At 44.9% G+C, this 15,458-nt stretch overlaps 1 protein-coding gene across 1 annotated transcript in view; it reads left to right on the plus strand.

Moving 5' to 3' along the window:
• The first annotated feature begins 4,063 nt into the window (after positions 1-4,063).
• The window catches only part of ESYT3 (extended synaptotagmin 3), a 31,708-nt gene continuing 20,313 nt past the window's right edge, over positions 4,064-15,458 (plus strand). Inside the window, exons 1-4 of the mRNA XM_071561633.1 lie at positions 4,064-4,410; positions 10,305-10,346; positions 11,220-11,354; positions 11,848-11,924. Coding sequence (XP_071417734.1) covers positions 4,141-4,410; positions 10,305-10,346; positions 11,220-11,354; positions 11,848-11,924 — 524 coding nt within the window. The 5' untranslated portion in view covers positions 4,064-4,140. The remainder of the gene's footprint in view (positions 4,411-10,304; positions 10,347-11,219; positions 11,355-11,847; positions 11,925-15,458) is intronic.

Consider the following 15,458-nt stretch of genomic DNA (forward strand, 5'->3'; position numbering starts at 1 on the left):
CTCAGTGCTCTGCTAACCCAGCTGTCCACCCCGACTTGCAGTATCAGAGTGGAGCAGGAGCTCCTGGCAGGGAGGACAAGGCTGGACAAGGGACACTGGGTCACACCAACTTTTTACCTCCTGTGGTGGATACTCTGCATCCTACTGCCCTGCCCTCACATCAACAATCCTGCTGTAGAACAAGTAGATGTGTGAAATAAATTGCTGTTACTGGTTTGGTTATATTGCCAGCTCTTTGGGGCCTCTCTGCTGCCTGTTGCACAAAAGCCAGGCAGACAAGAGGCACAGTACAGGGGAGTAAGCTCAGTGGAGCAGAGCCCTTAAAAGAAAGGGTCATGTACTCCCAGCCTGGCTTTGCATATATTCCCAACTAAAGCCCTGGTTTTGGAGTCTTCTGCATGTGATTATTTTTCACATGAGAAGGAATCCATTAGCTTTACCAGTCCAAAGCAGGTTTATAGATAATACTAGTTAGTCCTAGATTGGTAATTTTTATGCCAATGGGGTGATTTCCAGAGCAGGACATACATATATAATTATTTTCATGACCAAATTACAAATCTCCAGCCACAATAATATTCCTGGCTGAACAATGTAACTTGGACTCTTTTGAGCTGCCCAGCTCATATTTCATTTTCAGACAGAACCAGCCAGAATGAAAGAGCCACAGCTCTCCCTGGAGAAATGCACTCCAAACTTGCTTAAGCAGAGACACCAGGAGCAGATGCAAGGATTTGCCCTATGATAGGCAAAGTCTGGATTTGGCTTTGCTTGACAGGGTGATGGGTGGACAGTAGGAACCCAGAGGAAACTAAACAATAATGCTTTGTTAAGTGACTGGGAGAGCCAATAGGGGCAACAGTTTTAATCACGTCTTGATACAGAAGTCACTCTGTTAACGTGGAGTGAGGTTTTATCCTTATGTAACTGTTTTATATTTTGCTGTGGATGCACAGAGAAAAAATGTGCACCTCTAACATTTGCTAACAGTTAAAAGGGAACTTCACAAACCCTGAAGCCACAGGAAAGTCAATTTAGAAAGTCATCCTCAGTAAACGCTTTGATAGCTTGTTGGTATGCACTTCAATTGATCTTTCAGATTAATTCCTTTGCATGTTCTCTATAGTTAAAAGAAAAGCGTTGGCAGTTTTTCGTAACTCCCCACCTTTAAAATGCGTTGCCTTAGTTACCGTGGCCAGCTTGAGAGACAGCAAATTTAGTACTAATATATTTTAAAACTCTGCACTTTCTGTAAAATATCTCTGTCATAATCAGCTAAAACATATGCTTTTATCATAGTGTCAATAAGCACAGTGGTAACGTCTAGTCAGGTTAAATAAGGGTGAAGATTATCACAGGCCAGAGCAATAGTCATGGATCATTACCTTAGTGACTGTCCTGAGTATACTGGGAGAAACAGATTGTTGAATTTCCCTGTAATTGAAAAGAAGGTTGTCTTCAAGTGTCTGTGATATCTGGTGCTTGGAAGCAGCCTGCTACAGTCAAGGTCATATTTTCCCCAGTAGGAAATTGATAAGTCTTAAGCTGTCCTCTTGATTTGTGATTCAGTATTTCCTCTGACATTTCAGAAAATTGGAGGAAACAGTTATTCTTTAAAAGGTAACCATCATAAACAGCAGTGGTCTCAAAGGCTATTGATTTATCTTGTTCTCATGAGTACTTGAGAACTGCTCAAATAGTTTATTTATTAAATTAGTCAATATGTATTTCACTGCAGCACCAGTGGTTTTCCTGCTGAATAAGTTGTCACTTGTTGATGCTTCTAAACTGCATGGCTCTCTTTCTAAGTCTTCAAATCACAAAAAGAGCCTCTTTTTTTCCCCAGAAGCTTCTGTTTTTCGGAAAGGACAGACTTGAGGGCTGAGTTTATCCATGTGAAATTTCAACCCATGGCTGAAATGACATACTGAAAATGCTTTACAAAGCTTTAAAGGACAGTGGGGAAAATAAATAACAAATCAGCTTCAGCCTTTGGTCACAGAACAAAAACGGGTGTGGTTTTGCACGTAAATTTATCTCCCTATACATGTAATTGTGCAAACTAACCACTGTGTGGTTTTTAAAGTATAGTAACAGGAGAGCAGGTTCTTCTTCAGATCCATCAGTTTCTGGACTTCCCTCTCAGCTTTACAAACAGAAATGCCCTCTGGGATCAGCTCTCTGGTCCACTTGCTCTCAGTGGTAATAAGAGTTGCTGTTTAGACAGAATTAAGAGCCAAGGCATTTTCTGCACTCCTTTCTCCTCAGCCTCCCCCAGTCTCCACAGCTCTTGTGTCCATGATGCTAAGGAGCACTTTTATGGGCCTTTTCTTTGAGAATTTACCTAATTCCTTTTTGGACCTGCTGATACCATCTGCCTTGCAGCCTCCTCCAAGTTCTAAAGGTTTACTGTCCACTGTGTAAAGAAGTACTTCCTTAAGAGTGTTTTATAATGATATATCTTTGCACTCCCAGGAAGAAGAGCATATTCATCCTCGTTTGACAGTAGGGAAAGATTAGGAGGGTTGTTTCCAGAAGTGCTTCTTAATACATGTCTCATGCATGAGTTTGTCTAATGTGAGGCATCTGAGTTTTCAGATGCCTGAACTGATTTCTATCCCAGATCAGTCATGCACAATGATTAACATAGAAATGAGGATCACTTGTGGTGTTGTTTGATTTATTGACTGACCCATAATTAAATACTAAGTCCATGGCAAAGAAGAGGCCAAACCTAGTTCTCCCAGTCACGGTCAACTTCCTTTCCTTGGAGGTTTTTATCTGGCTCATCATTTGTTATCTTAGGCAGCCATTATCAAAAAGGGGCCACAATAAAAGCTGGCATCATTCACTGATGTTCCAGACTTATCCACTGAACAATGAGTGGCATTTGCCTGATCCAGGGAAAATTACAGTGGAAATCCTGGTGTAGAACTGTACAATTACAGCCTGTCTGTTAAGGCGTGAACAGAAATGTATAGAATTAATATTACTGGGGAGAAAAGCATCTCCAAAAGTGCCTTATGGTCCCTTAGAAAATATGTAATATGAGGAATGACTGAGGGTTTGTTTAGTCTTGAGGAGGCTCAGGGGGGACCTCATTGCTCTCTACAAAAGCATGAAAAGAGATTGTGGTGAGGTGGAAGCTGGTCTCTTCTACCTTACCCACAGTGAAAGGACAAGAGGATATGTCCTCAAACTGAGGCAGGGGAGATTCAGATTAAATATCAGAAAACTTTTTTTCTGTTAGGGTGGTCAGGCATTGGAATAGGTTGCCCAGGAAGGTGGTGGAGTCACCATCTCTGGAGGTGTTCAAGAGCCATCTGGATCTGGTGCTGGTGATGTGGTTTAGGGGTTACAGTGATTGTGCCAGGTTGACAGTTGGACCTGATGATCTTAAAGGCTTCTTCCAACCCTGGTGATTCTCTGATTCAGTGATAATCAGTATTTCAAAATCTGAAGCTCCACGACATCCCCATCAAAATTCAAAGAGGATGCAAAGTGCAGAAAGGAGGAAAGCAGCAAGTCTCGAGAACCAACAGGTTGCGCCTTGCCCCGTGTCCTTCTACACCAGCACCGAGAAGCCACGGTAGTGCTGTAATGCCGCTGGTAGGCCGAGTGCGCGTGGGAGCGGAACCGGGGGAGCGGGATCGGGTGAGCGGGGCTGGCCGGGGGGAGCGGGGCTGGCTGGGGAGCAGGGCCGGAGGAGCGGAACCGGTCCGGGGAGCGGGGCCGGAGGAGGGGCGCCAGAGGAGCGGACCCGGGGAAGCGGAGCCGGGAAAGCGGGGCCGGGGGAGCGGCGCTGTCCGGGGAGAGGGGCCGGGCGGGGGAGCGGAGCCGAGAGGGGGAGCAGAGCCGAGAGGGGGAGCGGGGCTGTCCGGGGAGAGGGGCCGGGCGGGGGAGCGGAGCCGAGAGGGGCAGCAGAGCCGAGAGGGGGAGCGGGGCTTGTCGGGGAGATGGGCCGAGCGGGGGAAAGGAGCCGAGAGGGGAGCGGGGCTGGGGGAGCGGGACCGGGCGGAGCCGGGCGGGGCGGGGCCGGGCGCGTGTCCCCGCCGGGCGGAGGAGCTGCGGTGGCGGCGGCGCGGGACGAGCGCACTCGGCAGGGGACACCCCTCGGTGTCGGGGGCTCGGGCTCTCGCCATGCACCCCGCGGCCGCCCCCCGCCCCGCAGCGCTGCCGCGCCTGCTGCTCTCCGGCGCGGCGCGGGCGCTGCTGTGGTTCGGCCCCGTGTACCTGGCCGGATACCTGGGGCTGAGCGGCAGCTGGGTGCTGCTGGCGCTGGCGCTGTGGCTCTGTTGGGGACACAACCGGCGGGGGAAGCGCGACCGGCTGGCCGCCGCCTTCGCGCTGCTGGAGGACGAGCGGGAGGCGGTGTGCCGGGGCCTGGCTGCTCGGCACCTGCCGGCGTGGGTGAGTGAGGACCGGGGATGCTGCCCCGCATCCCCCTGGGAGCGGCACGCTGCGGGTCTCGGCTGCGCTGCGGCGGAAGCAGGGCACAGAACGGGGTGTCCCGTCGCGAGCAGCCGAAGCGGTGGCAGTGATGCCACGGGCAAGCAGTAGCGTCTCTGATTCTGAAGTCTTGCTCTCAGTAAAACGAGAATTAAACTGGAAGTTGTTTTAGCCCAGGAGATACGCAGTAAGCAGGTTTGTAAAGCAGGCTGCTGTATCGCCGGAGAAATCTTTCAGATATATGCTGTTGCATTGCAGGTATTTTGCTGTCAAAGATACTTATTTCAGACTTACTCGTCCAGCAGATTTTCTCCCTTTAGTGTAATTTAAAAACGATCAAAATATATAAACATAATATTCTCTGCATTCTATAAAACAAATATTTATCTTTAAAGAGCCATTTATGGGAGGGGGTGTGGCAAGCCAACCCCTGTTTGTTGTTCGCATTTGTTTCTGGACACTCTAGATTTTAAAGTGAAAACTGGAAAATCTACCTGCACATTTTATTCTACGTCTTTGGTTATTTGTTGGGTAGGCGTGTTTGGCTAATGGAAGGTATGATGAGGTGTTTGGGGGTTTCCTCTTCATCGTCATTGGCTTAGCATTTGAAAACCTGCCAGGGACTGGTAGGGAAATGCTTTTCTTGTAAGAAAGAGAATATCGAAGAGCTCTATTTGTAAAGAGGGTTGTATGGAGACATTTATAGTCAGAAAACTTTTATATAGCCTACAGCACTTGGCTCTCCTTAGTTGTGTGGGAAAAGAAGGCAGCTGGTAGTTCTGAGGAGAGAGGCCAGGGTCTCCTGGCAGAGCTGGTGCAGCTCCCTGCATATGCTCCCTCCCACCAGGCACAGAAGCCTCTCTGAATGAGGTTTCTGCTTGTTTGTATGACAGAGCGTTTAAAACATCTTACAGCATTAATGAGTGTGGTGGTGTCAGTTCTTGCCCTGATGCTGTGAGAGCAGTGTCGGGTTTTATCCTCAAGTGCCCTGAGTCGTGGTAACCAGAAACTGAGTCTCTTAGTCGTTGTTCAAAAATCAAACTCGACCCCCACAATGCACACAAGCTCAAAAAGTTCTGTTAGGTTTTGTGGTTGAAAGTGTCAGGCTTCATTAGTGTGGGAGCAGGCAGTTGATGAAGAGGATTATTGGTTGCACTGTATTTGGCCTTCACAAGGCTGCACTGAGAGCACTGTGTGCCCTAAGCATAGAAGAGGTTTGGACAGATGGGGAAACTCCAGCAGAGCCCACCGAGATGATCAGGGGCTGCAGCACCTGGTGTGTGAGGAGAGGCTGACACAGCTGGAGCTGTTCAACCTCCTTCAGGAGAAGGGAAAGTTTAACTCTCACCTCTGTCTCCCACAGCCCAGTGTGTGCTCACAGAGATGGTAGTTAGACTCTTTTCAGTGGTCTGATTCCTGACTTGCATTCTTGGAGCTGACTGCCAGAAAGCAGGATGTAGGACCCAAGAATAAAGGGGCTGCACACTGTGCTTTTAGTTTTATCTTTTCATCCATGTCACCACTTCTTTCCTTCTCTGTATTGATAACTTCTTCATCAGTTGGTGTTTGCTTCCGCATCACATACATACTCAATGCATTTTTAACTCATCTGTTTAATTCTCCTTCTATCCTCTTCCTCTGTTGATCTTCTACTCCCCTGTGCTGATCTTGGATCTGACTCTCACCTGGTGTCTGTTCAGTTCATTCTCGGTGGTGTTCTCTTTTTTATCTTTCGTTTTTGCCTTTCAGTGTTCATGAGCCTTTAATTTAGAGAGCTCTAAAAATGTGCCTTGCATTCTTCTCTCCTGTCATGCAGAAGTGGGAGTAGGAATACAATTCAGACTAAGGGGAGCATGGGTTGGATTTGCAGTGTTCTAATCCTAAGAAAGGTTCTGGAGGTGTGAAGCAATGGCAGTTTCTTGGGATTGTAAATCTTTGTCTCTTCATTCTCTTCTACTTACTCTATAGTAAAATGAGGGGGATCCATCCAGTGAAGAGTTAAGACCAATCATTGATTGTGCTATTGGTTCAAAACTGTTCTCCCTAAGAGCAGTGCAGTGGCTTCTTTGAATGTGACTCGGGTTCTGCTCAGTGCTGGTATCAGTTGTTAGGAGATATTCATATTGCAGCCTTTCCTTCAGGGGGGATGCTGGGAGGGTTTCCCTAATCTACTCAACCATCTGTTTTGAGGAATTTTGGGGATTATTTTGCAGCACCGAAACCAGCCAGGGAATTTGGAATAGAGGCATTCCTGTACTAGACAGTGTATGTGGGCAGGCAGTGCTTCCTTAGGAAACCAGGCTGGAAATGTGCTCATGGCATGCAGAGTCAAATCTGTGTCTTGGAGAGGTGAGACTTTTTGACTTCAGCTTGTGCAGCCTTTAGCATGACTTCTGTGAAAGCAGGCAGTGCTCACAGCAGAAGTAGCAAGGTTTCCACCTTCATTCCAGCTTCTGAGGGTGGTTGCAACTTCTCCGTGTTGCTTTTGTAGCTTCTAGTTAGGAAGCTGACATGAGAGTACCCAAGTATGCTGGGTTCCTTCCTGATGCTAAGCTCCTTTTAAGAGAAGAAATATTACTGCATACAGAACTGTCCTTTTAATTCCTTGTTCATGTAAAAGGCTTGTTTAGACTTTTTTTTTGCCCCTGTACAACGAGCTAAAAATTCTGTCCCTTAAAAAACAACAAAAACTTCAACAAAACCCAAAACAAACAAAACCAAATCCAAACCCTGATGGGGAGATTCCTGTGTTGTATTTAAACAGATTAGCGCTGTTGTTTCAGACATGGCTTTTGTTATTGCTGTGATCCTTGGTGTGTTCTGCTCCAGGGCAAGGTGGAGCCATGCAGAAATTTACACATTTTCTTTACTTGCTAGTAATTGCCCCTTACTTTGTGTTTTTGATCTTCAAAGCTCTTTTCAAATGCTAAGTAATTTTTGCAGCATTCCTTAAACTTTGGCAAGAAGTATGCCTACTTTTGTAGGTGGGCAAAACTGAGTCTGATAGTGTGACTTGCCCAAGGCTAAAGATTAAATCTTATTTTGTGTTAGTAATAATTTTGGCAGCTACTGGTGTCTGGTTCTGGGCTGATGAGGAAGTGTTTTGGGCTTCTCTTACCTGTGCTGTACTGATGACAAACTCGAGGGCAAGACCTTGCTGGCAGGGCTCTCACCACTAACAAAGGGCAGAAGGGAGTCTGAAATTCAGAGCACATGGTTCGAAAGTATGGAACCAAGCATGGTTTTATTAGGATATATTAGGACACAGTGAGTTCTTGGGAATGAGTGGTTTGGTCAAGACAAGAGCTTGGTGGTGTCACTGGGCTGAACTAGGCACATGACCTGCTGGCTAGCAGGAAATACACATTATGGGGATCCCCTGTGGGTAGGAAAGGATTTGCTCAGAGCCTATGTCTTACTATACAGTGGATAATCTTGATGCAATACTTGGATACCAAACTCTACTTTTCTGTGCAGAACTGCTCATTTACTTCTTCCCATTGAGTGGAGCTGAACTTTGGCTTTGGGAACCCAATGAAATTTGGTGGCCTTTCATAACAGGGAGAAAGCTGATTTTCACCAGAGACATGTAGTCAGCTTGTTTCTGTGGTGTTCACCTCTGCAAGCCCTGTTGTGTTAGCCCAGGAACTCCTGGTAGTCTTTGGTACCAACCTTTGAGCTACAGCCGTCTGTCAGAAGAAGCAGGCGCTGAGTGTCTGGGCAGAAGCTGGGCTGCAGACACATGTCAGGTGGGATGGAAATGTGCCACAAATGACTGCTAATGCTATCCCATCATCTGAGGTGTGACACAGTGCTGTGTGATCTATTGCAGTTACTTTTGTGTTTGCTGTGGGCTGTCTGGTTCAGGTGTCTGTGGCTCAAGTACTGAAATCAATTTTGCTTTCTTCTTGTGGTAGGTCTACCTGTTGCCTCCTTCTCATGGTTTTTGCCTTTTTCCTGATGCTCCTTTGTGCTGTTCCAGCTCTCTTTTGCCACCAACTTGCTTCTTGGTTGCCCCTGGCAGTTGTACCTCTGGGAACTTTGGCTCTAGTGAATAATCCCAGGAAATTTTAGTGGTTAATAATGTGCTACATTTCTCCCCTGAATGTTGTTGGATCTCCTCTATGATCTGTGACTTTCTGACTGGGATGTGGCAGCCTAACTGTTTTCTTGAGTCCTGATGTGTCCTTCGTTTTGGGTCATATCCCTCTTCTCACTCTAAGGTGTTTTGAAGAACAAGCTTGCCATGCTATTTCCATCCTTGCTCTATCCGGCCTGTGGCTGATCCAAAGCTGTGGCACAAATGCCACAGGACATTGATGCTTGGCAGTTGAATTGGTGCTGGGGACCAGCTGCCTTTAGGCTACCCAGGATTTATGTGCCCTGGTGGAGGATCTTTTGATGAAAGATGAAAGGCTGACAGGTGAAGTGGAGGTCCCCTGATTCACATAATCTGCCTCCCTGTAAAATGTCAGCAGCAGTTTATCAGTATTGATTGTCCCTTCTGGTGCTATGTTATTATTTTATCATGCAAATAGAGCTGGGGAGGCAGACGTTTCAGTGAACTTGCATTGTCTTATTTAATGGAAAAGTTACTATTTAGAGCATCAAAAGAAAATGCTTGTAAAGAATATGGTAATATTACTTTGGGGGTTTTAATGTAATAATTTGAGAGAATTTGATTTGAGCAAGGAAAATGGGCTCTTAAAACATACATGAAGCTGTACTAAAATACAGGCTGTTGGCCATTCCATCCAAACGTCTCTGAGCACCTCTCTGAAAGCTGCTGAATTTGACAGCAAGCTTTTGCCTGAATAGTGTGATTCACAGCTACTGTAAGAGGAGGTATTGTCATACTCAGTTACTTTTATCAGGCTGGATGATAGATTGTCTTTGTATTCAAGTGCTCTTGTAGAGCAGAGCAGGGCCTGAATGTGCACTTTGAGAAGCTGCTGCACTGTCCTTCCCTTCTGCAATAAACTGCTACCAGCTTGCAACACTGGCTGCAAATACCACATCCATAAGACTTGAATGTGTGATTGTAGCTCTTCACTCAGCAGCTTCTTGGTGAGGTCTGAGAGATCAGTTAGTTACTTGAGAGAGGCCTCATATTTCGTTTTCCTCATGGTGATTAAGCAAGTCATCACTTCAGGGAATTGGAGGGATTTTGTAATGGATTTATATACTTGTTGGCATTTGACGTGTCTGACTTGGAAACTTGATGCATAAGCAACTACTTCATTTTAATTTGTCCTTAGCATCTCGAAAAGCTCTGAGAGGTGAAAACACTGGACTGTTACACATGATAGTGTATGCTAATAGGCTTGAACTCTTACAGTACTTCTTTTCCCTGAAGCCCTTGGCACTGTGCTATATTAGTGGTGAAATGCTGCCACAACCAATAAATTGAGTTTCCTAAGCAGCTTCTTATTTTCCAAAGTGCAGTGTCCTGGCTGAGGTGACCAAGCACAGAAAACAGGTCCGACACAGCTCATGATCCTGAAAGAAAGCAGGTTCTCATGGCTTCCCAGGGCATGACAGAGAGAAGGATGAGAAATCTAATGCTGCTTTACATCATGAACAGGATGTGACACTTGCTTTAATCATATAAATGTGCCCAGAGGCATACTGGTACATCAGTGCATGTGACTTCTTTTGCCTTTTACAGTTCTTAACTGTTTTATTTGCCTTTTGTAAGTTTTCAAGGAGGTAGTAAATTATAAAGGATGTATGTATGAAGGCATACCTACGCTTACTCTAACACTTATTCTGCACTCTGTGGTAACTTTTGCATGTATTGCAGTGTGCCCAAACAGATGGCACGTGGCACTCACTTTATTCTTCTTTGCATCCAGGTTCACTTCCCTGATGTTGAACGAGTGGAGTGGCTGAACAAGGTGAGGAGCTCTGAACTCCAGTTTGAGACCACCTGCTCTGAGCTACATCCCAGTGCAAACTCTGTGAGACAAGTCTGAGAAAGCTGTCAAGTCACTACAATGTGGCTCAATCCCATCAGTGTCTGTACTTAAGTATGGAGCCGCTTAACTATAGAGTTGCCACTGAGGTTTTGGTGAAAGCCAGTTTGAGCCTGGCTCATATGTGTTTGGTGAATTTGACAATGCCACTTCCTTCTGAGATTAAAAAAAGAAAGCAAGTGTATGAATATGTGTGAGTGTGTGTATATATAGATGTGTATATACATATTTGTGTATGTATTATTATTTTAGCAAAAGTAGTGGTATCTCCTCCTACCAGAGGAGAGTTCCAAGGCATATGCTCCCATCAGCAGGTGTAGGTAACCTCTGACTGGAACTGAACTCGGTGGAATTGAAAGCAAAACAGTTGAACTTGAAAATTAGCAGCCAGTGACTACCTTTTTTTTTTTTTTAGCAAACTTAATTTTTGATGTAAAAGCTTGTCTCCTCTATAAATGACCCTAACTCCAGGAAACTTTGTGACCCTTTAGAGTAATTAAGGACTATTATGCTTTAGAGACTTAACCCTGGGCTTTGTTGGCTCCTGTGGTTAGAAGCAGTCAGTAGACTGTATGGTACTGATAACTCACCATTCAGTTCCTGAAACAAATTCCTGTTCTGAGGAACTGGGATGGATCCTTCCATAAGGATGATGTAAGTGCACAAATGTGACTTGGTATTTTAAAAGGACTGATATTAATAGCCAGATGTTATGTAATGGGTGTGTCTGTTTCCCAACAAAAGGTATCTTATGCAAGGAATCTTCAGTGTATTTCTGCTTTTGCTGTTCTTTAGGTCCTTGTCCAGGCTTGGCCATACTTTGGAACAATCATGGAAAAAACATTTAAAGAAGTTCTTGAACCAAAAATCAGAGCAAAGAATGTACATCTGAAAACATGCACCTTTACCAAGATCCACTTTGGTGAGAAGGTAGTGTGAGTCCTTTGTAATGCTTGTGGGCTGCCCTTTTCTGAAAGGTTCAGGTGCAAGGCGAGTCTGATGTTCAGCTCCTTCATAGCTTTGTTCCTTCCTTGTGTTGACTTGAGCATCTTGACTGTGAAGAAAAGTTCATACAGGAGAGAGACATGTCTGTTCCCACTTGCTGTCAATATCCTGGGACTGGAGATAGAAAGAAAAGGGCTACATCCATATTTCTTTCTGTTGCACTCTTGCAACAGGAGCTTTCAGTTCTTCCTAAGGCTTGCAGCATGGGTCTCTTGCCACCAGACCTGTATTTGAGGACTGCCAAGGCTGTTCACTGTTTAAGGGAAGAAAAACTAATGTGGTTTACTCATACTTTACTTGCCATTTTGCAAAGTCTTTAATGAATGCTTCTGTACTCAAAGTGATCTGAGCAAATAGGACTTTTCACTTGGGCTTGATAGATATTGACTATGTCATATCTTGTTTGTCTCTATTTCAGTGCCCTAGAATCAATGGAATAAAAGCTTATACCAAAGAAATCGGTAGAAGACAAATTACCCTAGACCTGCAGATATGGTAACGTTGCATCATTGATTATGTTGATTGTTCTTAACTCACTGCCCATTTCACACCTCATGTGGACATGTGGTCCACTAAGATCAGCATGAAGAGGTCCTTATCTTATATCAGCCTAGAGTGGTATGAGATAATCTGCCCCCAGCTGGATGTCCTCAATACATACAGAAGTGAAATGCTGTGCCTCAGCATCTCAGTCAGAAAGCACCTGCACAGGTCTAACTGTTACCTACTCTGGCCCATCACTGCAGCCATGGGTATAAGAATAAGGGTGTCCCTTGGCTTTGCCATTGATGGCAGTAAGAATCCAAGTTTTGGAACCGTGTTTCCTATTCTGAAAGTTTTCAGGTGTGGAGGTGCTTAGTCTGTCTTGCCCACTGTGGTTTCTCATTAGTCCAACCTCTCCAGTTCTTCCAGAACTACTTGCACTATTTATTTTTTAATTCCTTCCTTCTTGTTTTACTCACTATTTGTTCCATGTGCCACCCAACATATTTGTTTTTTTGATTACAGCTGTTCTCTGAGCAGAAAACTGCCTCTAGCTCTATTAACAACAACAACAAAATTAGATAAAGTATTTAATACCTCCCAGGCTGTTCTGAATGAGCTTGTGTGTTTTGTTAACATCAGAGCCATTGCAGAGCTAGGAGAGCTAACTCTCTCCTAGTTTAGCCTGGAGAAGGGAATTACTGGGGAAATTACCATTTGCATGCTGCTGTAGCTCTGTAAATTTAGTGGGCGATTGAGCTGCCTAATTTTAAATGGCTTTTCATGGTAGTGCCAGGAAAAAAACAGTGTGAAATTATGGAGTGTCTTGGCAACAGCACAGAGGTCCTCAGAACTGTGCCTGCTGCTTAATGTGGCAATGGCATGGCAGCATCCCCAGCCCTGGCAGAGCACCATCACTCCCTGTAAACCAGATTGATTTTCAGCCAGGTGTCGTGCTTCAATCCTGGGAGCAAAGTGCTCTTTGTAATGGCCAGGTCAGTGTTAGGGCCTTTGGCAAATCATTCATGCTTCCCATGTTGAGATTGAGATCTAATGCCTTTTAGGCTCTGCAGAAGCTTGCTGTTCTCTGCTAAACTGCTTTTCCAGGCTGCTTCTCCCACATACTCATTTTCACTATCTTTTAACAACCCTTTGCAGAGGGATTCCCCCACCCCCACATTTCTATCCTTCTGGCAGACCCATCAGCATCTCCAAACTGGCCAAACACTTCTCTTCCTCATGCTGATGATAACCTGACCTGAACTGTAATCTGATGATCTGAATGTTTTCTGTATTCACGCAGGAGTGTTGCACTCTGCCTTGTCTGTCTTGGTGGGGGTCTCTTCTCCGGGGCGGTGTTAAGGCCCCAGCATCAGTTTCTGCAGCTAAGCTGAGTTGTGCATTATGCAGTGTCTGCAGGAGGTAGTGTGTTACTTCCAGAAATATAATCAAATCAATGAGCAGTGGTGTTATTTATCTGCCTTTTCCTAGGTTACCAAAGGAACACAGTTTTTTCTGCTACTTAGAGGAGATGGAGTTGAGCTGGCCCAATGTAAGGCTGCTGCCCTTGGCACTTTTTCTCAGTCACTGTGAGCTGGGGAGGTTTAAATGACTGGATCTGTCTGCAGAGTGTGTCCTGACATCAGAGCTCTGGGGAAGAGTGATGTGCTGTGGGTGCCCACGTGGTGCGCTCTGCAATGCTGACACCACAGTGACTGACCTTCCTCTCTTGGGTTAGGTTTCAGAGAAGTGTAGCTATGTTGCAGCAGACATTAAAGGATTAACATGTCTGCCTGTTATGACTCCTTTGCCTTGCTAGCTGTAATTTTGTGGGAGTTTCCTCACTGGTAAACCCACGTGAGTATGACCTGTTGGCTGGGTCACCACTGCATGCAGCACTGACAGTAGCTGCAGCAGGGAAGGCTGAGCAGCCACTTCTTACAGGGTGCTGTTCTCCTGATGCTCAGCACTCCTGCCTTGGCAGCAGTTCTGCCCCACTCCAGTGCTGTTTGCCTATGTGTTCGGCAGTGTCTTGCATCCAGAAATCTTGGCATACTCTGTAGATGCTTTTTGCTTTCAGTCTCAAAGCAGTACAGGAGGAGAAATTTATTTACTCCAGTTTTATCAACGAGGCAACTAGTTGGTGAAGCCCAATCTTTAACTTGACATGGGGAAAACACAGGAAAAGGGCAGGACTAGAAAGGACCTTTCCTTCTTAGCCTTCCTTTGTGGTTGGTATGGAATCATTGGTGTAGTTTTAATAGCCACTTGTGAATGTGGTTCATGAAGGGCTTTGTTTAATCTGTACTTCTGACCTCCTCAAAATGATGCAGTGCTGAATGCTGTGGTTCAGTTCTGTGCCATGAGAAGAGGGGCTTCCTTTCTTCTGTTGTAAATTAGCAATGTGGTATCACAAATCAAATCCTTTGCTTGGGAAGTGTGAAAAATAGCACTTAAAAGTCCCTTACTTGTATGTGCAGTAGCTGTCAGTAGAGTCAGGGATGCAGTAGATCTTATATTGCATGGAGTTACTAAAAGAGCTTGAGAAGCTGCTTTAATTAAATCTGTTAACAGCTTATATGGTTGTAGCATCAGGGCATTAGGAATGGTTGTGTAGAGTACCATCTTATTGCAGTCTTGACTGTTACAACTCAAAAAGACGATACTTGAGTTTTTGACAGGAAAACCAGGGCTCAGAGGTGGTTACACAGAGGTGAGGCACAGAGATCTTTGGCAAGGGCAAGAAAGGAGACTGCAAGTCTTCTTTCAAAATATTTTTCTTGGTCTCTGAGATGATACACTCAATTGGTCTAAATTAAGTTATATAAATTTTGTCACAGCTTATAGGACTGAACAGGAGTGTTATGATCACCACTGCTTACCCTCAGGTCTTTGTACAAAAATTGGTCATTTACCTGTCTGAAGGTCCTGGTGTCTGCATATGTGTCTGTTTTCCAGTGCAAATATACCAGATCTACAGCTTTCATGTAACACACAGAAAGTATCAGGGTTCTTGCAGTGCCTAAATGAGACGTGAGATCCCTGCCAGACTAGGATTTGAAATTCCCAAATCTGAAATATGAGATCCCAAATGGAAATAAACTGTCAATACTTTTGAGATCTCCAAACAATTTGCCATTAATATGATTTTATTCATAATGGTGTTGCATAGGAAATGTTCTGAATTTCCTTTTCCATCATCTTCTGTGACACTTAAAGCACATGAGATGTCATAGAAGGATAGTGTAATGTATAAAAATGTATTAATTGCAATTTACACTTAGAATCTCTTGACTTCCAAACTGGCAAGTTTTCAAAGCTGGAATGAGAGTCAGCCTGGACAAAGAAGTCAAAACAAGTGTGCAACAATACTTTGAGCTTTAGTGGAGTTTGAGCAGATGTTGTAGTGTTACTGGAGACAAGAGATATCTAGGACTGAGTAGGAAGAGTTTTTGATTGTGTGGAAAGGCGTAAAGGCTGTAAATTGCAATACCACAGCTCTGACTTGTGTTGGACACAGGCAACAGCTGAATTAAATCCTCTTGG

Source organism: Pithys albifrons, chromosome 8 (genome assembly GCF_047495875.1).
Source record: "Pithys albifrons albifrons isolate INPA30051 chromosome 8, PitAlb_v1, whole genome shotgun sequence".
Taxonomy (NCBI): Eukaryota; Metazoa; Chordata; class Aves; order Passeriformes; family Thamnophilidae; genus Pithys; species Pithys albifrons.